The sequence below is a fragment of the Oncorhynchus kisutch genome, linkage group LG30 (assembly GCF_002021735.2).
Source record: "Oncorhynchus kisutch isolate 150728-3 linkage group LG30, Okis_V2, whole genome shotgun sequence".
Taxonomy (NCBI): domain Eukaryota; kingdom Metazoa; phylum Chordata; class Actinopteri; order Salmoniformes; family Salmonidae; genus Oncorhynchus; species Oncorhynchus kisutch.
In genome coordinates, this window is record NC_034203.2 from 18274935 (window position 1) to 18298913 (window position 23979).

The 23979-nt window shown below is 44.2% G+C and overlaps 1 protein-coding gene across 3 annotated transcripts in view; it reads left to right on the forward strand.

Annotated features, from left to right (window-relative positions):
• Positions 1-23979, forward strand: part of LOC109874872 (myb-related protein A) — a 27210-nt gene continuing 3231 nt past the window's right edge. The window contains exons 1-10 of one of the 3 annotated variants that reach the window (XM_020466914.2): positions 1-164; positions 10711-10798; positions 10886-10967; positions 11061-11132; positions 11242-11334; positions 12428-12648; positions 12989-13172; positions 13355-13429; positions 18443-18664; positions 22211-22555. In XM_020466914.2, the coding sequence (XP_020322503.1) occupies positions 10761-10798; positions 10886-10967; positions 11061-11132; positions 11242-11334; positions 12428-12648; positions 12989-13172; positions 13355-13429; positions 18443-18664; positions 22211-22555 (1332 nt within the window). In that variant the 5' untranslated portion in view covers positions 1-164; positions 10711-10760. The remainder of the gene's footprint in view (positions 165-10710; positions 10799-10885; positions 10968-11060; positions 11133-11241; positions 11335-12427; positions 12649-12988; positions 13173-13354; positions 13430-18442; positions 18665-22210; positions 22556-23979) is intronic. The other 2 variants (XM_020466910.2, XM_020466912.1) reach the window with 2 other exon arrangements.

Sequence of the window (23979 nt, forward strand, 5' to 3'; positions counted from 1 at the left end):
CTGAAAAGTAATTTGATACATTTCACATGGCTGATTTGACAGATTCTTTGCGATTCTGACCAATGAGGAGAGGGTCCGCGTGCGCTTGCACCGGGGTGGGCGCGAGATTCGGCGGGATAGACATTTCTGTCCCCCAAGAGACGGTACCACCACGGAGAATTTAAGTAAGTCTCAAAGGAGATGGGATGTGAGTAGCAAGATGAAGACATGAGGTGGAAACAGAATATAGAATAGTGTTTGATCATCAGGCATAAAGTCAACCACATGAATAACAAACATAGGCTGTTTTGTAAATTGTTATTTGAGCTAGCTGGCTCAGCTAAGTAACGTTAACCGTAACAAAGTATAGCTAGTTTTAGCTAGCCAGACTGATTAGTTGGCTAATTTGCAGACGTTAGCTTCTTATTAGCTATCCACCTAGTTTCAAGTGTAAACGTTTTATTGTCACATGCACAGGATACAGCAGGTGTAAAACAGTACAGTGAAATGTTTAACTTGTGAGCTCTTTTCCAACAATGCAGAAATAAAGGTAGCTAATAATATACCGTTAGATAAGAAGAACATACGTAAAATGCAAAGAGAAGCACGATCATGCAGTTATATCCAGGTCATTATTACAATGTGCAGGGGTAAAAGTGACTAGCAGCAGGATAAATACCAATAATAATCATAGTAATAGGACGGGTAGAAAGTGGCTGGTAGCAGGATAAAGACTAGTGGTAATAATAATAAACAATATAGCATCAGCGAACCTTAATAGTAATCACTTAAAAATATATACTGTATATTGTCACATACACAGTGAAATGTGTTGTTTTACAGGATCAGCTAAAGTAGTACTGCACCCCTGGACCAAATTACGGTTAAGTGCCTTGCTCAAGGGCACATCGAGAGATGTTTCACCTTGTCGGCTTGGGTATTGGAGCCAGAGTGGTGGTGAACGTGGGTGCATGAGTGTGTATGCGTGAATGAGAAGAGTGTCAGTGTGTGTCTGAATGGTAGAGACCTGTCGTTGAGCATAGAGACAGAGCAGGTAGTCAGTGTGGATAGTCTGAGAGTGCAGGTGTAGTAACTATTCAACAGTCTTATGGCCTGTGGAAAGAAGCTGTCTCGGAGCGTATTGGTCCGAGACCCGATGCTTTAGCACCGCCTACTGGGCGGGAGCAGGGAAAACAGCCCATGGCTCAGGTGGGTGGAGACTTAGGAAATGTTTTGGGTCACTGACAGACACCGTTTGGTATGAATGTCTTGGATGGCTGGGAGCTTGACCCCAGGGACACACTGGGCTGTCCGCACCACCCTTTTTTAGGGCCTTGCTGTCGATTGTAGAGCTGTTGCCATACCAGGCAGTGATATAACCAGGGATGCTTTCGATGGTGCACATGTAAAAATTCATGAGGATCTGATGGGCTATGCCAAATCTTTTCATCCTCGTGAGGGTGGATAGGCGCTGTCGTGCCTTCTTCACGACTGTGCTAGTGTGAGAGGACCATGTTGAGGACCAAGCATTCTCCAAGGTGGCATAGCAGTTCAGACGTCTTTTGTCCTCGTCTTGTCGTGTCCTGTATATATATATATTTACAACTTTTTCACATACATTTTATTTTTATTTTCCATCAACTCATCTTCAAAACACTCTCCTGCAACCCGCCTCACCAATGTATATTTATAAAAAAGTATTATTTACCTCAGATCTGTAATCCTCCAAGAAGCTAGCCAGAAACTCCAAGAAGCTAGCCTGAAACTAGCCAGAAGCTAATCCAGAAGCTAGTTCAGAAGCTAGTTAGCTCCTTTACTGGCAAATCGTTTTGTGGTCATCAGCTATCCTTTAGCTCGAAAATCTATCGCCAGTTCTGTACGGCGCAGCGCGGCTCGGAACGGAACATACCGGACCAATTTTTCTCTCCATGTCCCTGGACATTCATACCCGGATCTCACAGCTAGCTAGCTGCTATCCGTGTGACCATCGGAGCTAGCAAGCTCCGTCAATCACTCCTGAGTTCCATCAATCACACCTGGGCTGCAGTCACCTATCCGGACCCGTTTTACTGCCTTCGCGGAGCCCCACCGGGCCTTCACAACTGGACTGCCGACGTTATCTACCCGAAGGAGTTATTCGGCCGGCTCCTCCGTCGCGACGTTACCTGAACGCCCATCTGCGGCCTGCTAACCGTTAGCTGTCTTACCGGCTGCTATCTGAATAGACAATCGGACAATTTTTTTATTATTATTTTTTTTAAATTATTTTTTAAATTATTATTATTATATTTTCTTCTTGGGCCTCTATAACTATATCTATTGTTTTTATTTTTGTTGTTGTTTGTGTGATTTGGATTAATCCCCTCTACCACACGGAACCCCACTAATCTACTGACGGAACGTAAGGGGTGGCTAACAGACCTCCATCCTATGCTAGCTTGCTACCGATGCCCTGGCTAGCTGTCTAAATCACCAACCAACCTCTCCACTCACCGGACCCTTTTGATCACTCGACTAAGCATGCCTATCCTTAATGTCAATATGTCTTGTCCATTTCTGTTCTGGTTAGTGTTTATTGGCTTATTTCACTGTAGAGCCTCTAGTCCTGCTCACTATACCTTATCCAACCTATTAGTTCCACCACCCACACATGCAATGACATCTCCTGGTTTCAACGATGTTTCTAGAGACAATATCTCTCTCTTCATCACTCAATACCTAGGTTTACCTCCACTGTATTCACATCCTGCCATACATTTGTCTGTACATTATACCTTGATGCTATTTTATCGCCCCCAGAAACCTCCTTTTACTCTATGTTCCAGACGTTCTAGACGACCAATTCTCATAGCTTTTAGCCGTACCCTTATTCTACTCCTCCTATGTTCCTCTGGCGATGTAGAGGTGAATCCAGGCCCTGCAGTGCCTAGCTCCACTCCTATTCCCCAGGCGCTCTCTTTTGACGACTTCTGTAACCGTAATAGCCTTGGTTTCATGCATGTTAACATTAGAAGCCTCCTCCCTAAGTTTGTTCTATTCACTGCTTTAGCACACTCTGCCAACCCGGATGTTCTAGCTGTGTCTGAATCCTGGCTTAGGAAGACCACCAAAAATTCTGAAGTTTTAATTCCAAACTACAACATTTTCAGACAAGATAGAACTGCCAAAGGGGGCGGTGTTGCAATCTACTGCAAAGATAGCCTGCAGAGTTCTGTCCTACTATCCAGGTCTGTACCCAAACAATTTGAACTTCTACTTTTAAAAATCCACCTCTCTAAAAACAAGTCTCTCACCGTTGCCGCCTGCTATAGACCACCCTCTGCCCCCAGCTGTGCTCTGGACACCATATGTGAACTGATTGCCCCCCATCTATCTTCAGAGTTCGTGCTGCTAGGCGACCTAAACTGGAACATGCTTAACACCCCAGCCATCCTACAATCTAAACTTGATGCCCTCAATCTCACACAAATAATCAATGAACCTACCAGGTACCTCCCCAAAACCTTAAACACGGGCACCCTCATAGATATCATCCTAACCAACTTCCCCTCTAAATACACCTCTGCTGTCTTCAACCAAGATCTCAGCGATCACTGCCTCATTGCCTGCATCCGTAATGGGTCAGCGGTCAAACGACCTCCACTCATCACTGTAAAACGCTCCCTGAAACACTTCTGCGAGCAGGCCTTTCTAATCGACCTGGCCGGGGTATCCTGGAAGGATATTGATCTCATCCCGTCAGTAGAGGATGCCTGGATATTTTTTAAAAATGCCTTCCTAACCATCTTAAATAAACATGCCCCATTCAAGAAATTTAGAACCAGGAACAGATATAGCCCTTGGTTCTCCCCAGACCTGACTGCCCTTAACCAACACAAAAACATCCTATGGCGTTCTGCATTAGCATCGAACAGCCCCCGTGATATGCAGCTGTTCAGGGAAGCTAGAAATCATTATACACAGGCAGTTAGAAAAGCCAAGGCTAGCTTTTTCAAGCAGAAATTTGCTTCCTGCAACACTAACTCAAAAAAGTTCTGGGACACTGTAAAGTCCATGGAGAATAAGAACACCTCCTCCCAGCTGCCCACTGCACTGAAGATAGGAAACACTGTCACCACTGATAAATCCACCATAATTGAGAATTTCAATAAGCATTTTTCTACGGCTGGCCATGCTTTCCACCTGGCTACTCCTACCCCGGACAACAGCACTGCACCCCCAACAGCAACTCGCCCAAGCCTTCCCCATTTCTCCTTCTCCCAAATCCATTCAGCTGATGTTCTGAAAGAGCTGCAAAATCTGGACCCCTACAAATCAGCCGGGCTAGACAATCTGGACCCTTTCTTTCTAAAATTATCTGCCGAAATTGTTGCCACCCCTATTACTAGCCTGTTCAACCTCTCTTTCATGTCGTCTGAGATTCCCAAAGATTGGAAAGCAGCTGCGGTCATCCCCCTCTTCAAAGGGGGGGACACTCTTGACCCAAACTGCTACAGACCTATATCTATCCTACCGTGCCTTTCTAAGGTCTTCGAAAGCCAAGTCAACAAACAGATTACCGACCATTTCGAATCTCACCATACCTTCTCTGCTATGCAATCTGGTTTCAGAGCTGGTCATGGGTGCACCTCAGCCACGCTCAAGGTCCTAAACGATATCTTAACCGCCATCGATAAGAAACATTACTGTGCAGCCGTATTCATTGATCTGGCCAAGGCTTTCGACTCTGTCAATCACCATATCCTCATCGGCAGACTCGACAGCCTTGGTTTCTCAAATGATTGCCTCGCCTGGTTCACCAACTACTTCTCTGATAGAGTTCAGTGTGTCAAGTCGGAGGGTCTGCTGTCCGGACCTCTGGCAGTCTCTATGGGGGTGCCACAGGGTTCAATTCTTGGACCGACTCTCTTCTCTGTATACATCAATGAGGTCGCTCTTGCTGCTGGTGAGTCCCTGATCCACCTCTACGCAGACGACACCATTCTGTATACTTCCGGCCCTTCTTTGGACACTGTGTTAACAACCCTCCAGGCAAGCTTCAATGCCATACAACTCTCCTTCCGTGGCCTCCAATTGCTCTTAAATACAAGTAAAACTAAATGCATGCTCTTCAACCGATCGCTACCTGCACCTACCCGCCTGTCCAACATCACTACTCTGGACGGCTCTGACTTAGAATACGTGGACAACTACAAATACTTAGGTGTCTGGTTAGACTGTAAACTCTCCTTCCAGACCCATATCAAACATCTCCAATCCAAAGTTAATTCTAGAATTGGCTTCCTATTTCGCAACAAAGCATCCTTCACTCATGCTGCCAAACATACCCTTGTAAAACTGACCATCCTACCAATCCTCGACTTTGGCGATGTCATTTACAAAATAGCCTCCAATACCCTACTCAACAAATTGGATGCAGTCTATCACAGTGCAATCCGTTTTATCACCAAAGCCCCATATACTACCCACCATTGCGACCTGTACGCTCTCGTTGGCTGGCCCTCGCTTCATACTCGTCGCCAAACCCACTGGCTCCATGTCATCTACAAGACCCTGCTAGGTAAAGTCCCCCCTTATCTCAGCTCGCTGGTCACCATAGCATCTCCCACCTGTAGCACACGCTCCAGCAGGTATATCTCTCTAGTCACCCCCAAGACCAATTCTTTCTTTGGCCGCCTCTCCTTCCAGTTCTCTGCTGCCAATGACTGGAACGAACTACAAAAATCTCTGAAACTGGAAACACTTATCTCCCTCACTAGCTTTAAGCACCAACTGTCAGAGCAGCTCACAGATTACTGCACCTGTACATAGCCCACCTAAAATTTAGCCCAAACAACTACCTCTTTCCCAACTGTATTTAATTTTTATTTATTTATTTATTTTGCTCCTTTGCACCCCATTATTTTTTTATTTCTACTTTGCACATTCTTCCATTGCAAAACTACCATTCCAGTATTTTACTTGCTATATTGTATTTACTTTGCCATCATGGCCTTTTTTTGCCTTTACCTCCCTTCTCACCTCATTTGCTCACATTGTATATAGACTTGTTTATACTGCATTATTGACTGTATGTTTGTTTTTACTCCATGTGTAACTCTGTGTCGTTTTATCTGTCGAACTGCTTTGCTTTATCTTGGCCAGGTCGCAATTGTAAATGAGAACTTGTTCTCAACTTGCCTACCTGGTTAAATAAAGGTAAAATAAAAAAAAAAAAAAAAAAAAAAAAAAAAATGTTAGCTCTCGACCCGGTCCACTACAGCCCCATCGATTTGGATGGGGGCGTGCTCGCCCCCGTGTTTTCTCTAGTCCACAATTAGCTTCTTGGTCTAGCTGATGTTGTGTGAGAGGTTGTTGTCCTGGCACCACATTGACAGGTCTCTGTCCTCCCTATAAGCTGTCTCGTCGCTGTCGGTGATCAGGCCTACCACCGTTGTGTCGTCAGCAAACTTGATAAAGCAATTACAATAACAATTCTCTATAAATCCTGGTTACACTTCTTTGCATAGTGAACACTGCATTTCAATGACACATTTATACTTCCTCAGTCAGCCTCTGAGGTGCTTTTACTTCTTTACCTGACTGCCTCATTACAACAGGCAGCCCTGGTGGGTCTGACACAGGAGTGTCTGGGCTTGACGTTGTCTGACCTGTAATGTCACTCTCTTGCCTGTCTGTTTACTCACACTCAGGTACACGAAACACGTGTCTCCTATTTCTCCTGTATGTAACTACCTGTAACTACCTCAGGTGTCATTACATCATATGACCTGGTTGCCACTGTTTTCACCACATTGGGCCTCAACGCTCCTTCATGCATTTTCACCCTATCATTTGGACTGAGCGCACTGAGCACCTTGGACCCTGTGTCATAGTACCTTTTCTATTCACTCTTTTCCCTCTGTTTGTTAAGAATGACCTTGTCATCCTGTCTGTTTCTAGGGGTACTGGCAACCTAGTTTTGAGTTTCCTGTTGAACAACAGCTCTTCCGGGGAGACGGACCATGTTTTAGTGGAGTAGCCCTGTAGTTTAGCAAAGCTAGATACATGACTTTCTTAAGCAGTAGTTTCATTGTTTTGACACCGTACTCGACTAACCCATTAGACTGTGGGCACAGTGGGTTGGATGTGACATGCTTGAACCTGTACAGTTTAGAAAAATCACTGAAAGTTGAACTGATTCGTTGTCCATATGGACTACCTCTGCGACCCCATGACGAGCAAAGAATGACTTAATGTGAGTTAACACCTGACTATCAGGAATGTCCTTCAGCAAAGCTCCCTGGGTAATGAGAGTAATAGTCCATCAGTAGAACATAGTTCTTGCCTTCAAGAGAAAAGAGATCTATTCCTACTTTGCCCCATGGTCTCATTACCTCTTTTTCCTCTACCCACATTGTCTCTGCTCTGTTTTGACTGCTATTTATGGCATGTTTCACAAGCTTTGACTGGCTGCTCTGTATCAGCATTCATCTTGGGCCAGAATAACACTGCTTTTGCATGTCGTTTTGACTTTTACATCCCTAGATGGCCTTTGTGTATTTTGATCAACATGTTTTTCTGTATCACACTTGGTATCACAATACCTCAACCCTTAAACAGAATTCAATCAAGTACAGATAGCTCATCCCTGTATTGACCATAAGGTTATGGTATACCTTGTACAGACCACCCACATGTTATGACTTGAATACCCTTTCACAAACATTCATCTTCTGCATTAGCACGTGAAATAACTGTCTACATTTCATCTATGAGACTGGGCAACTCATTCTGAAGGTTATCATGTATGGTCTCGTCCTGCTCATATATCTGGTTTGGTTCTGAGCTGTCAAAAGCTATGGACAATGTGCCACTAACAATTATTTTCCCGGTCTGTACTCAAGTTGCAAGTCATATTTCTGAAGTTTTAGAAACAGTCTCTGTACCCTTGGTGGTGTGTATTTTAGACTTTTCTTTGCAATAGATTTGTTTTTGCCCACACTGTTTTACCATAGTTAAACACATGGAATGTCTCACACGCTTATGACAGTGCCAATGCCTCTTTCTCAATCTGAATATAGTTACACTTAGAAGTTGTCAAAGCCCTGGAGGCATATGCGACTGGGCGCCATCTAGTGCCATACTGCTGTAACAACACTGCACCTAAACCTGCTTTAGAGGCATCTGCTGAGATTTTGGTTTTGTGCTTTTCATCATACTGTAGAACCCTCAGTACTGGAGCCATTATGATTAATACCTTGAGCTCCTCAAACTCTTTCTGGTGATTACTGTTCCAACACCATTCTGTAGTTTTACACAGTAGACCTCTCACCTGAAGTAGGCGGTGGCATGTTCTTGATGGCTGTCAATTTGCTCTGGTCTATCTGAATACCTTCACATGTTAGTTTTTCACCCAAGAAGCTTATTTCTGTCTTTCTGAATTCACATTTGTCTGCGTTTAGCTTTAGCCCATTAGCTGTGGCTGGATCAAGTGCTGCTTTCAACCTTGTGTTGTGCTCTTCAAGAATCTGACCCCATATTAGGACATCAATGTACACTTTTGTGCATGGCACACTCAAATATCTGTTGAACTGTCCTATGAAAGACTTTTGGTGCTGAAGTGAGACCAAACGGGAGCCTTTTAAATGAATACCTACCAAAATGAGTATTGGAAGTACAAAGCCTTGTATTCGCCTTGTCTAGACTGATCTTCCATAACCCCAAGGAGGTGTCTAGCTTTGAGAATGATTTAGCACCTACTATGTCCCCAAATATCTCCCCTCTGGTAGGCAGCTGAAAGTGTTCCCTTTTTACATACCTGTTTAGCTCTTTTGGATCCATACACAGTCTGAGAGAATCGTCTTTTCTCTCCACTATTACTAGTGAGTGGACCCATTCAGTAAGCTCTTCTACTTTGTCTAGGATATCTAAGGACTCTAGCCTCAGTAGCTCTGCTTTTAGCTGGTCTCTTAGTGGTACCTTCCTAAGTGCATGGATCACTGATCTATTTGACTGCACTAACTCGATTTTGTGTTGCACCATGAGTTTTCCCTGAAAAACATCAGCATCTGGACTAATATGCTCAACATTAGTAATTTAACCATTCACTGTATGAAACCATTTCACCAGACCCAGTAAGTTATATGACTTTAACCCAATGATGGCTGTTTTTTCTCCCTTTACTATGACAAACGGAACCTTGTGAGATTTAGAATCTAACTACAGCACCAATGTGCATGACCCTAATAAATTCCTCAACAGTCTGTTTCAAAAGTCTGAAAGTTGGCTAATACCAGTTCATAATCTGCTTGCTCTTCATCCGTTAGCTGAAAGCTGTTGTAGACATCAGTGGCGTCCGAGCAACCTACTGTGAGAAACCGGGCGACCTTCTGTGCGACGTCTTTATCAACCGCTCCTATCGCCGCCAGAGGGTGAAACAGTGCTTGAACCGATTCCATTGATTTTCAACTTTGCTGTGAAGTTTCAGTTCTGTTGGAGGCTTTAGTGGCTCAATGTCGTTAGACAGCTAGCACTGCAAAATGACTAGCTACGTGCACTGCATGCTCCGTTAGCTCCGGCGTTGTTATTTTTACATCACACTTGTTAGCCCAGTGGCTATATAGCTAAAGTTAGCTAGTTGACGTGAAGCCTCTTGGCGCCGTTCAGCTTTTTCGACTTGATGATGGAGGAATCAAATGTGAGTTGTGTCACTCCTGGTTCCTTGTTGTATCCTCTTGTCTAAGAAATACTAAAGAAAACAACTGTTCCTTAAAACACAAGTCCTTTATTCAAGTTAACTGAAGCCGTACAAGTATTGTGCATTGAGCTGAGATCTCCCGCTCTCCTACCCTTCTGCGTGGGCTGTGTGTCCCCTAAGTGGTCACGTGTTGTTGTAGTTGTGGGTAGCCACGCAGGCGTGGGTGAACAGGTAGTACAGTAGGGACTAAGCACACAACCCAGGGGGGCCCCCGTGTTGAGGATCAGTGTGGCGGAGGTGTTGTTGCCTACCCTCAACACCTGGGGGCGGCCCATCAGAAAGTCCAGGATCCAGTTGCAGAGGGAGGTATTCAGTCCCAGGGTCTTAAGCTTGGTGATGAGTTTGGAAGGATTATGGTGTTGACACTGAGCTGTATTCAATGAACAGCATTCTTACATAGGTATTCCTCTTGTCCAGGTGGGAGAGCAGTGTGAAGTGCAATTGAGATTGCATCATCTGTTGATCTGTTGGGGCGGTATGCGAATTGGAGTGGGTCCATGGTATCTGGGATGATGATTTACAGATGATAGTCATTTAGGCAGGTTACCTTAGAGTTATTTAGAACAGGAACAATGGTGGTCAGCTTGAAACATGTTGGGATTACAGACTGGGACAAGGAGAGGTTGAAAATGTCTGTGAAGTTGGTCTGTGCATGCTCTGAGAACGTGTCCTGGTATTCCGTCTGGCCCAGCAGCCTTGCGAGTGTTGACCTGTTTAAAAGTCTTTCTCTCCGTGGCTGACGTGAGTGAGATCACACATTTGTCCAGAACAGCAGGGGCTTTCATGTATGACTCAGTGTTGTTTACCCTGAAGCAAGCATAGAAGGCATTTAGCTAGTCTGGGAGGTCTGCGTCACTGGGCAACTCACAGCTGGGTCCACCTTTGTAATCCGTAATAGTCTGCAAGCCCTTCATACCTATTTTATCTGATCTATTATTTCAGCAAACTACATTTAATCAAAATCTGTTGCTTTTTGTATGCTTTCTCCATAGTTTGTCAATAAGGTTGCTGCATAACAAAAACAATTTGAACAGGATACAGTATGACTAGCAGCGGCAGCAGAAGACGTCGATACCTTTGGTAAGTTTGAGGGGATGTCTGTTCACTGTAAACATTATTCTCCGCTCCTCTCTTGTATATTAACCTTATTAGTCCTTCCTTTCTCAGTGATGTTGGGGATGACCATGACTGCATTGAGGTGAAATGTCCCAAGAAGTCTTTGCAGAAAGTCAAGTGGTCGAGGGAAGAGGTAAGTCATTTCCAGACTGAGTTGTCTTCTGTGGTAGCTGAGTCAACTCCCAAGAAAATAATGTTGAATATTTTTATCCCTTGTGGTCACAAGGATGAGAGGCTGAAGAGGCTTGTGGATGAACATGGAGCAGATGATTGGAATGTGATAGCAGATAATTTCAAGGTAAGTGTCACCCACACAAAATATGACCAACTCTGACATATTTGTCCCTTGTGTACCCGTTTATAGGACTGATGTTTTCTTCCTTTTTTGCATTTATTAATTCTGACAGAAAAGATCTGAGTCACAGTGTCAGCACCGATGGCAAAAAGTGCTCAACCCAGAGCTGGTGAAAGGGCCATGGACCAAGGAGGAGGATGAGAGGGTGAAGACAGTTTCTATTCAGTTTTCTGTCTACCAAGTACACTGCTCCTCAAACATCTCATTCCAACAGTGCTGCGAGCATTAGTGAGGTCGGGAACTGATTTTGGGCAATTAGGCCTGGCTCGCAGACTGCGTTCCAATTCATCCCAAAGGTGTTTGATGGGGTTGAGGTCAGGGCTCTGCAGGCCAGTCATGTTCTTCCACACCGATCTCAACAAACCATTTCTAGATTAACCTTGCTTTGTGCACGGGGGAATTGTCATGCTGAAACAGGAAAAGGCCTTCCCCAAACTGTTGCCACAAAGTTGGAAGCACAGAATCGTCTAGAATGTCATTGTACGCTATAGAATTAAAGTTCCCCTTCACTGGAACTGAGGGGCCTAGCCCAAACAATGAAAAACTGAAAATGAAAATTATTCCTCCTCCATTAAACAGATGGTGAAGTGTGATTCATCACTACAGAGAACGTGTTTCCAATGCTCCAGAGTACAATGGTGGCAAGCGTTACACCACTCCATCCGACGCTTGGCATTGCATATGGATATCTTAGGCTTGTTCGTGGCTGCTCGGCCATGGAAACCCATTTCATGAAGCTCCCGATGAACAGTTATTGTGCTGAAGTTGCTTCCAGAAGTAGTTTGAAAGTTGGTGGTGAGTTTTGCAGCTGAGGACAATTTTTACACGCTTCAGCAGTGGCGGTCCCTTTCTGTGAGCTTGTGTGGCCTATCGCTTCGCGGCTCAGCCATTGTTGCTCCTGTACGTTTCCACTTCACAATAACAGCACTTACAATTGACCGGGGCAGCTCTAGCAGGGCAGAAATTTGACAATCTGACTTGGAAAGGTGGCATCCTATGATGGTGCCATGTTGAAAGTCACTGAGCACTTCAGTAAGGCCATTCTACTGCCAATGTTTGTCTATGGAGATTGCATGGCTGTGTGCTCAATTTTATACACCTTTCAGCAACAGGTGTGGCTGAAAGAGCTGAATCCACAAATTTGAAGGCATGTCCACATACATTTGTCCATGTAGTGTGTATGTATCAAACATTCACAAATTATTAATCTTGCTGTGTGTCAATGTATCTGTGCACAGGTCATCGAGTTGGTGCACAGGTATGGCCCCAAGCGCTGGTCCATCATTGCCAAGCATCTGCACGGGCGTATCGGCAAGCAGTGCCGGGAGCGCTGGCACAACCACCTTAACCCTGAGGTGAAGAAGTCTTGCTGGACTCAGGAGGAGGATCGAATCATATACGCTGCTCACAAACGTATCGGGAACCGCTGGGCTGAGATAGCCAAGCTGCTGCCTGGCAGGTAATAACACTTTTATAACAAGTCATAACACTGTTATAACAGGCTTTTAACACTCAGTTTGCATCCCAAATGGCACCCTATTCTCTATATAGTTCACTACTTTTGACAAGGGCCCATAGGGATCTGGTGGTTCACAATGTAGGGAATAGCATGATATTTTGGGCGCAGTATCTGTGTCTAATGGCATCAGACTTTATATGTAGAAATCTCATGAGATTAATCAAATATTTTGTTTGTCTGAATCTTAGGGATATTTAACAAGCAACAACAAATATAGTGTTGACAATATAGAACATAATATTGTTCTAATTCCATTTCTTTGGTCTGAATCCCCCCATAGGACAGACAACTCTATAAAGAATCACTGGAACTCCACCATGCTTAGGAAGGTGGAGCATGAGGGCTATCTGCAGGACGTCCCGACTCGGGTCTACAAGACCAAGGCTTCCATCAAGAAAAGAACCAAGTCTTCCGGCTCCTCCTGGCGGAGACAGAATCACTATTTCATGACTATCCCTACAAAGGTGAGCACAGATTTACCAATCAGCACAAGCAACTAGGTTGAAGAATAGCCTAATATCATTCTGAATTGAAAATCAAATTTCACTAAAATCGACTGAAAATCACTGAAATCAGGATGAAATCAGTCCCAAACGGTTTGTTCATTTTATTACAATGTTGGTGTTGTGAATGTGTGTTTTGGCAGATTTCAGGATATTCCCTTGGCTTGTTGAATAGCCAGTACATGGACAGTGTTCCTGAAACCTCTTTCCTTGTCCCGGTGAGTATCCGCTCTCTGCACTCAATCAGCTCTCTGCACTCAATCACCTTAGCTCAACCATGTTGCAAGTGAACTCCTTCCCTCCCAACAATGTATAGTAGTTCCTCCTCTGTAATTCAGCATCCAATGTAAGGTAAGAGATGAATAAGACTTATAAATCAGGTGTTTTTCCAATCTCTCCTGGACTGCGTGTACCCCAGCAGTCGTTCACTGATGGGTCCTCCAACAAAGAGCAGAGAATTAAGGAACTCGAGCTGCTCCTCATGGCAGCCGAGAGCGAAGTCAGGAGACGACAAGCCTCATGTGTAAGACGGATGTGTGAGAAGGAACACGTATGTGTAGTATGTTCTAGAACTCCACCCTACCACCCTCCCCACCGGCTTCCCATCCCCCATCTCACCCCCGGATAGCTAGCCGTTCACTCCCAGTTAGCCAGCCGTTCACTCCCGGTTAGCCAGCCGTTCACTCCCGGTTAGCCAGCCGTTCACTCCCGGTTAGCCAGCCGTTCACTCCCGGTTAGCCAGCCGTTCACTCCCGGTTAGCTAGCCGTTCACCCCCGGTTAGTTAGCCACTCATCCCCGGTCAGCTAGCCGCTTACCCCCGGGTTAGCCGTTCGCTCACCCCCAGGTTAGCGATTCGCTCACCCCCAGGTTAGCCATCCACTCACCCCGTGTTAGCCAGCCGTTCACCCATGATTAACTAGCTACTCACCCCCAGTTAGCTAGCTGCCCCTACTGGCACCCAGGCTAGCTGTTCACAACACATGTGAGGCTTCTTTGGATAGATGAATGGAAAAATGCACAGTTCATGTTTAAGTTTCGGCATGAAGGTGAGGCTCCTGCCAATTTCCACCCTAATGTCCACTCATTACATTTACATTGGTAAATGTACACCTCATGGTTAGGGCCCAAAGTTTTTCCTGGCCAGATCTCATGGTCAGGAAAACTCATCGTCCTAATTATCATTGGTTCTGACCTTTCCGTAGCCCTGGTCCAGGGTGTTATGTACGGCTTGCTTACGCGGCGCTTTCAGCATTAAGGAGTCCGCTTACTTCCCAGCCGAAACAGTTTGGAAGAGTTTGTGCATATATTTTGGATTTTGTTTTTTTCGGCTGTACAGGCACACAGCATTTTTTCTGGAGGTAAACCGAAGTTCTTACTTCCGGCGCCGACAGAGATGGCCACCTCGTTTCGCGTTCCTAGGAAACTGCAGTATTTTGTTTTTTTTACTTGTTATTTCTTACATTGGTACCCCAGGTAATCTTAGGTTTCATTACATACAGTTGGGAGGAACTACTGAATATAAGAGCAACGTCAACTCACCATCATTACGACCAGGAATATGACTTTCCCAAAGCGGATCCTGTGTTTTGCCTTCCACCCAGGACAATGGAATGGATCCCAGCCGGCGAACCTGAACAACGTCGCCGTAAAAGGGGCAAACGAAGCGGTCTTCTGGTCAGGCTCCGGAGACGGGCACATCGCGCACCACTCCCTAGCATACTACTCGCCAGTGTCCAGTCTCTTGACAACAAGGTTGATGAAATCCGAGCAAGGGTTGCCTTCCAGAGAGACATCAGAGATTGTAACGTTCTTTGCTTAACGGAAACATGGCTCACTCGAGACACGCTATCGGAGTCGGTGCAGCCAGCTGGTTTCTTCACGCATCGCGCCGACAGAAACGAGCATCTTTCTGGTAAGAAAAGGGGCGGGGGGGTATGCCTTATGATTAACGATACGTGGTGTGATTATAACAACATATAGGAACTCAAGTCCTTCTGTTCACCTGACTTAGAATTCCTCACAATCAAATGTCGACCGCATGATCTACCAAGGGAATTCTCTTCGATTATAATCACAGCCGTATATATTCCCGTATATATAATATTCCCGTATATATAATCACAGCCGTATATATTTTAACAAGGCTAATCTGAAAACAAGACTCCCTAAATCATATCAGAATATCGATTGCGCAACCAGGGCTGGTAAAACCCTGGATCGTTGTTATTCTAACTTTCGCGATGCATAAAAGGCCCTCCCCCGCCCTCCTTTCGGAAAAGCTGACCACGACTCCATTTTGTTGCTTCCAGCCTACAGACAGAAACTAAAACAAGAAGCTCCCGCTCTCAGGTCTGTTGAACGCTGGTCCGACCAATCTGATTCCACGCTTCAAGACTGCTTCGATCACGTGGATTGGGATATGTTCCGCATTGCGTCCAACAACAACATTGACGAATACGCTGATTCGGTGAGCGAGTTCATTAGAAAGTGCATCGGCGATGTCGTACCCACAGAAACTATTAAAACATTCCCAAACCAGAAACCGTGGATTGATGGCAGCATTCGCGTGAAACTGAAAGCGCAAACCACTGCTTTTAACCAGGGCAAGGTGACCGGAAATATGACCGAATACAAACAGTGTAGCTATTCCCTCCGCAAGGCAATCAGACAAGCTAAGCGTCAGTATAGAGACAAAGTAGAGTTGCAATTCAACGGCTCAGACACAAGAGGTATGTGGCAGTGTCTACAGTCAATCACGGATTACAAAAAGAAAACCAGCCCCGTCGCGGACCAGGATGTCTTGCTCCCAGACAGACTAAATAACTTCTTTGCTCGCTTTGAGGACAATACAGTGCCACTGACAAGGCCCGCTGCCAAAACCTGCGGACTCTCCTTCACTGCAGCCGACGTGAGTAAAACATTTTAACATGTTAACCCTCGCAAGGCTGCAGGCCCAGGTGGTATCCCCAGCCGTGTCCTCAGAGCAGACCAGCTGGCTGGTGTGTTTATGGACATATTCAATCAATCCTTATCCCAGTATGCTGTTCCCACATGCTTCAAGAGGGCCACCATTGTTCCTGAAAGCTAAGGTAACTGAGCTAAACAACTACCGCCCTGTAGCACTCACTTCCGTCATCATGAAGTGCTTTGAGAGACTAGTCAAGGACCATATCACCTCCACCCTACCTGACACCCTAGACCCACTCCAATTTGCTTACCGCCCCAATAGGTCCACAGACGACGCAATCGCAACCACACTGCACACTGCCCTAACCCATCTGGACAAGAGGAATACCTATGTGAGAATGCTGTTCATCGACTACAGCTCAGCATTTAACACCATAGTACCCTCCAAACTCGTCATCAAGCTCGAGACCCTGGGTCTTGACCCCACCCTGTGCAACTGGGTACTGGACTTCCTGATGGGCCGCCCCCGGTGGGTGAGGGTAGGTAACAACATCTCCACCCCGCTGATCCTCAACACTGGGGCCCCACAAGGGTGCGTTCTGAGCCCTCTCCTGTACTCCCTGTTCACCCACGACTGCATGGTCATGCACGCCTCCAACTCAATCATCAAGTTGGCGGACGACACTACAGTGGTAGGCTTGATTACCAACAACGACGAGACGGCCTACAGGGAGGAGGTGAGGGCCCTCGGAGTGTGGTGTCAGGAAAATAACCTCACACTCAACGTCAACAAAAGAAAGGGATTATTGTGGACTTCAGGAAACAGCAGAGGGAGCACCCCCCTATCCTCATCGACCGGACAGTAGTGGAGAGGGTAGTAAGTTTTAAGTTTCTCGGTGTACACATCACGGACAAACTGAATTGGTCCACCCACACAAACAACGTTGTGAAGAAGGCGCAGCAGCGCCTCTTCAACCTCAGGAGGCTGAAGAAATTCGTCTTGTCACCAAAAGCACTCACAAACTTCTACAGATGCACAATCAAGAGCATCCTGTCGGGCTGTATCACCGCCTGGTACGGCAACTGCTCCGCCCACAACCTTAAGGCTCTCCAGAGGGTTGTGAGGTCTGCACATCGCATCACCGTGGGCAAACTACCTGCCCTCCAGGACACCTACACCACCCAATGTCACAGGAAGGCCATAAAGATCATCAAGGACAACAACCACCTGAGCCACTGCCTGTTCACCCTACTATCATCCAGAAGGCGAGGTCAGTACAGGTGCATCAAAGCAGGGACCGAGAGACTGAAAAACAGCTTCTATCTCAAGGACATCAGACTGTTAAACAGCCACCACTAACATTTAGTGGCTGCTGCAAACATACTGACTCAACTCCAGCTCACTTTAATAATGGAAATTGATGTAAAAAATATATCACTAGCCACTTTAAACAATGCCACTTAATATAATGTTTACATACCCTACATTACTCATCTCATATGTATATGTATATACTGTACTCTATATCATCTACTGCATCTTGCCATCTTTATGTAATACATGTATCACTAGCCACTTTAAACAATGCCACTTTTATGTTTTTACATACCCTACATTACTCATCTCAAATGTATATACTGTACTCGATACCATCTACTGCATCTTGCCTATGCCGTTCTGTACCATCACTCATTCATATATCTTAATGTACATATTCTTTATCCCTTTACACATGTGTGTATAAGGAAGTAGTTGTGGAATTGTTAGGTTAGATTACTTGTTGGTTATTACTGCATTATCGGAACTAGAAGCAAAAGCATTTCGCTACACTCGCATTAACATCTGCTAACCATGTGTATGTGACAAATAAAATGTATTTGATTTGAGTTCGAAGCCAAAGCTTACTTCCCTTCGTCGGTGATTGGTCAAAAGTAGGGATTCATCAATAAAGTCTTTGTTGTCGTTCAACGAGAGAAGACTCGTTTTCATGCACATTTTTTCGTTGAGAAATACTGCACCATACATCTTAGTTAGATGTAAAATTGCTCGACTAAGATCTCGGCAAAAACGTCAAAATGATTAATTTTGACTATTTTGAGGAAGTGTATACTGGCTACGGTGTCTCAAAATGGACAAACAGTACTATATTGCCAAGCTAAGGTCTTTGAAGAGAGTATGCGAGTATACTCGTTCAGTTCGACTAGACACGTTTTGCTAGGCGCCAGCCGAGCTGAAGCATGCTGATGCCTTTAGCAATCCGCATGTGACGAACTGGACCAAAGCTAAACTTTCTCTGCCCCCCCTCTTTCTCCATCTCCACAGAACACAGAAGCTCACTACTCCAGCTGGTCCAGCAGCCTGACAGACGACGGTCTGACCAACACGACCCTGAGCAGCTTGGGGAACCAGAGTATGGAGGGCCGTGGTTCGGCTGTCTACACTCCTGTGTCTCCCAGCAGGTTCCTGGCCGTGGAGGCAAGCGCTGTCCTCTCCTCCCTACAAACCATCCCCGAGTTCGCAGAGACTCTGGAGCTCATAGACTCGGTCAGTTGGGTGAATCTCATGAAAGCACTTTTAACCATGGATGTAGCAAAATTTGTTAGAAAAACCATGATCCATCTGCAACAATCAACTATCATTCTGAAGACTATGTTGCCTAGTTTATGGCACTGTGTCTCATTTTAAATACATTTTAAATTTTCGTCTGAATTTTGTACATTTTCAGCCCAAATTCTTATTGCCAAAAAGCATCCATATTACATCATCCTCTGGGCATTTTATAAAATTTTACTTTAGATAAACCCAATCTATTTGAATACAAAACTAAATATGTTGCAGATTTTTTTTAATGCTAGGTGAAGTTTACATTTTACTAAAATATTCATCATGTAAAAACTGTCTGTGGACATGTTTGTCATTACCATAAACCTTTTTCAAGTTGCTGTAAAAACTCCAATAATTGTTTTAATAGAGTTTTATACACACATGATGCATTATCTAGAGGAGTAGTCCTTTAGATGAGCACAAGTTAATTTAATGTCTTTTATTTTTTTACTTTCACCTTTATTTAACCAGGTAGGTAGTTGAGAACAAGTTACAACTGCGACCTGGCCAAGAATAAAGCAAAGCAGTTCGACACATACAACAACACAGAGTTACACATGGAATAAACAAACATACAGTAGAAACAAATATATCTATATACATTGTGTGCAATTGAGGTAAGATAAGGGAGGTAAGGCAATAAATAGGCCATGGTGGCGAAGTAATTACAATATACCAATTAAACACTGGAGTGATTGATGTGCAGAAGATGAATGTGCAAGTAGAGATACTGGGGTGCAAAGGAGCAAGATAAATAAATAAATACAGTATGGGGATGAGGTAGTTGGATGGGCTTTATTACAGATGTGCTATGTACAGGTGCAGTGATATGTGAGCTGCTCTGACAGCTGGTGCTTAAAGCTAGTTAGGGGGATATGAGTTTCCAGCTTCAGTGATTTTTGAAGTTCGTTCCAGCCATTGGCAGCAGAGAACTGGAAGGAAAGGCGACCAAAGGAGGAATTGGCTTTGGGAGTGACCAGTGAGATATACCTGCTGGAGCGTGTGCTACGGGTGGGTGCTACTAGGGTGACCAGTGAGCTGAGATAAGGCGGGGCTTTACCTAGCAGAGACTTGTAGATAAGCTGGAGCCAGTGGGTTTGGCGACGAGTATGAAGCGAGGGCCAGCCAACGAAAGTGTACAGGTCGCAGTAGTGGGTAGTATATGGGGCTTTGGTGACAAAACGGATGGCACTTTGGTAGACTGCATCCAATTTGTTGAGTAGAGTGTTGGAGGCTATTTTGTAAATGACATCGTCGAAGATCGGTAGGATGGTCAGTTTTACGAGAGTATGTTTGGCAGCATGAGTGAAGGATGCTTTGTTGCGAAATAGGAAGCCGATTCTAGATTTAATTTTGGATTGGAGATGCTTAATGTGAGTCTGGAAGGAGAGTTTACAGTCTAACCAGACACCTAGGTATTTGTAGTTGTCCACATATTCTAAGTCAGAACCGTCCAAAGTAGTGATGCTGGATGGGCGGACAGGTGTGGGCGTCGAAGAGCATGCATTTAGTTTTACTTGCATTTAAGAGCAGTTGTAGGCAATGGAAGGAGAGTTGTATGGCATTGAAGCTCATCTGGAGGTTAGTTAACACAGTGCCCAAAGAAGGGCCAGAAGTATACAGAATGGTGTCGTCTGCGTTGAGGTGGGTCAGAGAATCACCAGCAGCAAGAGCGACATCATTGATGTATACAGAGAAGAGAGTCGGCCCGAGAATTGAACCCTGTGGCACCCCCATAGAGACTGCCAGAGGCCCAGACAACAGGCCCTCCGATTTGACACACTGAACTCTATCAGAGAAGTAGTTGGTGAACCAGGTGAGGCAGTCATTTGAGAAACCAAGGCTGTTGAGTCTGCCGATAAGAATGTGGTGATTGACAGAGTCTAAAGCCTTGGCCAAGTTGATGAATACGGCTGCACAGTATTCTCTCTTATCGATGGCGGTTATGATATCGTTTAGGACCTTGAGCGTGGCTGAGGTGCACCCATAACCAGGTCTGAAACCAGATTGCCATCACTAGCACGTTAGAGTCTGCTGAAATCACTGGCCACTTTAAAAATGGAACACCTAGTCACTTTAATAAAGTTGACATATTTTGCATTACTCAATTCATATGTATATACTGTATTCTATCCTATCCTACTGTATCTTCTTCCATGTCGCTCTGACATTGCTTATCCAAATATTTATATGTTCTTAATTACATTCCTTTATTTTAGATTTGTGTGTATTATTGTGAAATTGTTAGATGTTAATTGTTAGATATTACTGCACTGTTGGAGCTAGAAACACAAGATTTCGCTACACCCACAATAACATCTGCTAAACATGTGTATGTGACAAATATCAAATTTGATTCCATTTTTTTTATTTGATTTTTGCACAACATTTGAGCGATATGCTTTTTGTGCATGTGGAACATTTCAAGGATCTTTTAGTTCAGCTCATGAAACATGGGACTAACACTTTACCTGTTGAGTTTTATATTTTTGTTCAGTGTACTTATGCTAAAATAATGGGTCTTTAGTCAATTGCATTTTCAGTGATTTTAGTTTTATGCAAGTCATTTGGGATTGACAAATGACACAGTGTGATGATTTATTGGGTTGATTTATCTCTAATAGAGCTCGGTACAGTTTTTCAATGACAAACTATGAAACACTCATTACCAAAACATGCATTCTCATCTCTGAAACCTGTTTATTATTCACGTAATGGACCAATATTTAGAAAATATTAGGATAAAGAAAATGTATACTTTAGAAATTTTGGCTTAATCTGTGACTTTTGTACTTTATCCAGATATGTGTACCTAAAAAAAACCAGTTATGACAACAACAAAAATAGATTCTGAAAAGGTTGTGTTGTGGAAAAATTCAAAAATTCATTTTAATAATTACATTCTAAATATTTGTTTTCAGTGACAGGCATTTTTATTAGAAATAATATTAGATATTGATTTGTTGAACTTTTTTGGGAATTTTTGCATTAGTATTTGTTTATATTGTGGTAAAATGCATCATATCTGATCAATAAACATAACAATCATTATGAAATCGATAAAAACAGATCCTGATCTTAGTGATCCAAGAGGAATTATGGTGAGAAAAGTGTTGTATTAATTAATAAATTTTTTGTCAACTTAAAATTATAGTAATTCTATTTATATGGTGAGCTCCTCCTGTCTCCCTATTGTGGCTGACTCAGTATGGCACATAGATACAATATAATACTACAAAATGTTGTCTATTTAAGTATGTGATGTTATTTCTGCTCTTTTTCCTCCTGTCTCTCATGTTTATTTTCAAACGAAGCACTGGCTCAGTTTTGTTCATGCTGTCAAGTGTGTCATATTCATAGATTAAGGTTATTGAACATGCAGATAACTGTTAAATTGTGTAATTCTGGTTAACAATCCAAATACAATTAAGCATAGTCATTGAGTTATAATCTTGTCAAAACATGAATTCTTATTTGACCCTGTAGGACCCAGTGGCTTGGAGCGAGGTGACCAGTTTCAGCTTGAAGGAAATGACCTCGCCCCTGAAACAGGAAGTGATGTTGTCTGTCTCTCAAGTGGGGATGCCAGAAGGAGCTAGCTACCATTTTGAGGACTCAGTCATAATGGACCTGAGTGAGAAATACACTGAACTGATCCCTGCCTCTTCACCCACCGTGACTAAGCTGAGCACACCTCCCTCCATCCTGAAGAGGAGGGAGAGGGGGGAGCAGTACCCTGCCAGTCAGTGTCACAGCACCCCCTTTTTGGACAACAGCACCACCTCACCTAGCGTCACTCATGTCAAAGCACTGCCATTCTCTCCCTCCCAGGTAGGATGTCCTGACTAGGTAACGTATAATCTAATACCATCAAGTAATTATGCAAACCACTGATCTATGATTTATGCTATACATTGTTTTGTAAGACCTTTAAACAGGTCAACATTCACAAGGCCGCAGGGCAAGACGGATTACAAGGACGTGTACTCAGAGCATGCGCTGATCAACTTGCAAGTGTCTTCACTGACATTTTCAACCTGTACCTGACAGAGTCTGTAATACTTACATGTTTCATGCAGACCACCATAGTCCCTGTGCCCAAGAACACCAAGGTAACCTGGCTAAATGATTATCGAACCGTAGCACATGAATTGCTTTGAAAGGCTGGTCATGGCTCACATCAACACCATCATCCCAGAAACACTAGACCCACTCTAATTTGCATACGGCACCGACAGATCCACAGATGACACAATCTCTATTGCACTCCACACTGCCCTTTCACACCTGGACAAAAGTAACACCTACGTGCGAATGCTGTTCATTGACAACAGCTCAGCGTTCAGCACCATAGTGCGCTCAGAGCTCTTCACTAAAATAAGGACCCTGGGAATAAACACTTCCCTCTGCAACTGGATCCTGGACTTTGTGACAGGCCACCCCCAGGTGGTAAGGGTAGGCAACAACACATCAAGAGCATCTTGACTGGTTGCATCACCGCCTGGTATGTCAACTGCTCGGCCTCCAACCGCAAGGTGCTACAGAGGGTAGTGTGTACGGCCCAGTACATCACTGGGACCAAGCTTCATGCCATCCAGGACATCTATACCAGGCGGTGTCAGAGGAAGGCCTTAAAAATGGCCAAAGACTCCAGCCACCCGGAGCGCCAAGTCTATGTCCAAAAGGCTTCTTAGCAGGTTTTACCCCCAAGCCATAAGACTGCAGTACAGCTAATCAAATGTCTACCCGGACTATCTGCATTTTTCTTCAGCTGTTTATTATCTATGCATTGTCACTTTACCCCTAGCTACATGTACATATTACCTCGACTAACCTGTACCCCCACGCATTGACTCGGTACCAGTACCCCCTGTAATTTAGCCTTGTTATTGTTACTTTTTTATTTTGTACATATTTTCTTAACTATTATTTCTCTTAACTGCATTGTTGGTTAAGGGCTTGTAAGTAAGCATTTCATGGTAAGGTGAATACACCTGTTGTATTTGTCGCATGTGACAAAAACTATTTGATTGTCATATAGCCTGCAGACAGTAGAGCAGGTGTAAGCAACTAGATTCAGCAACACCCCGATTTTTGGTCGAGCGGATGGTTGGGGGTCCGGAACATAATTCTAATAATTTGTACACTGCAAATTGACCACAACTAAGCCCAAAAATAGATTTGAAAATGAACATGTTCATACCTTGATTACATTTATTGGTAAATTGGTATAATTGGTAAACAGATTCCCTAAA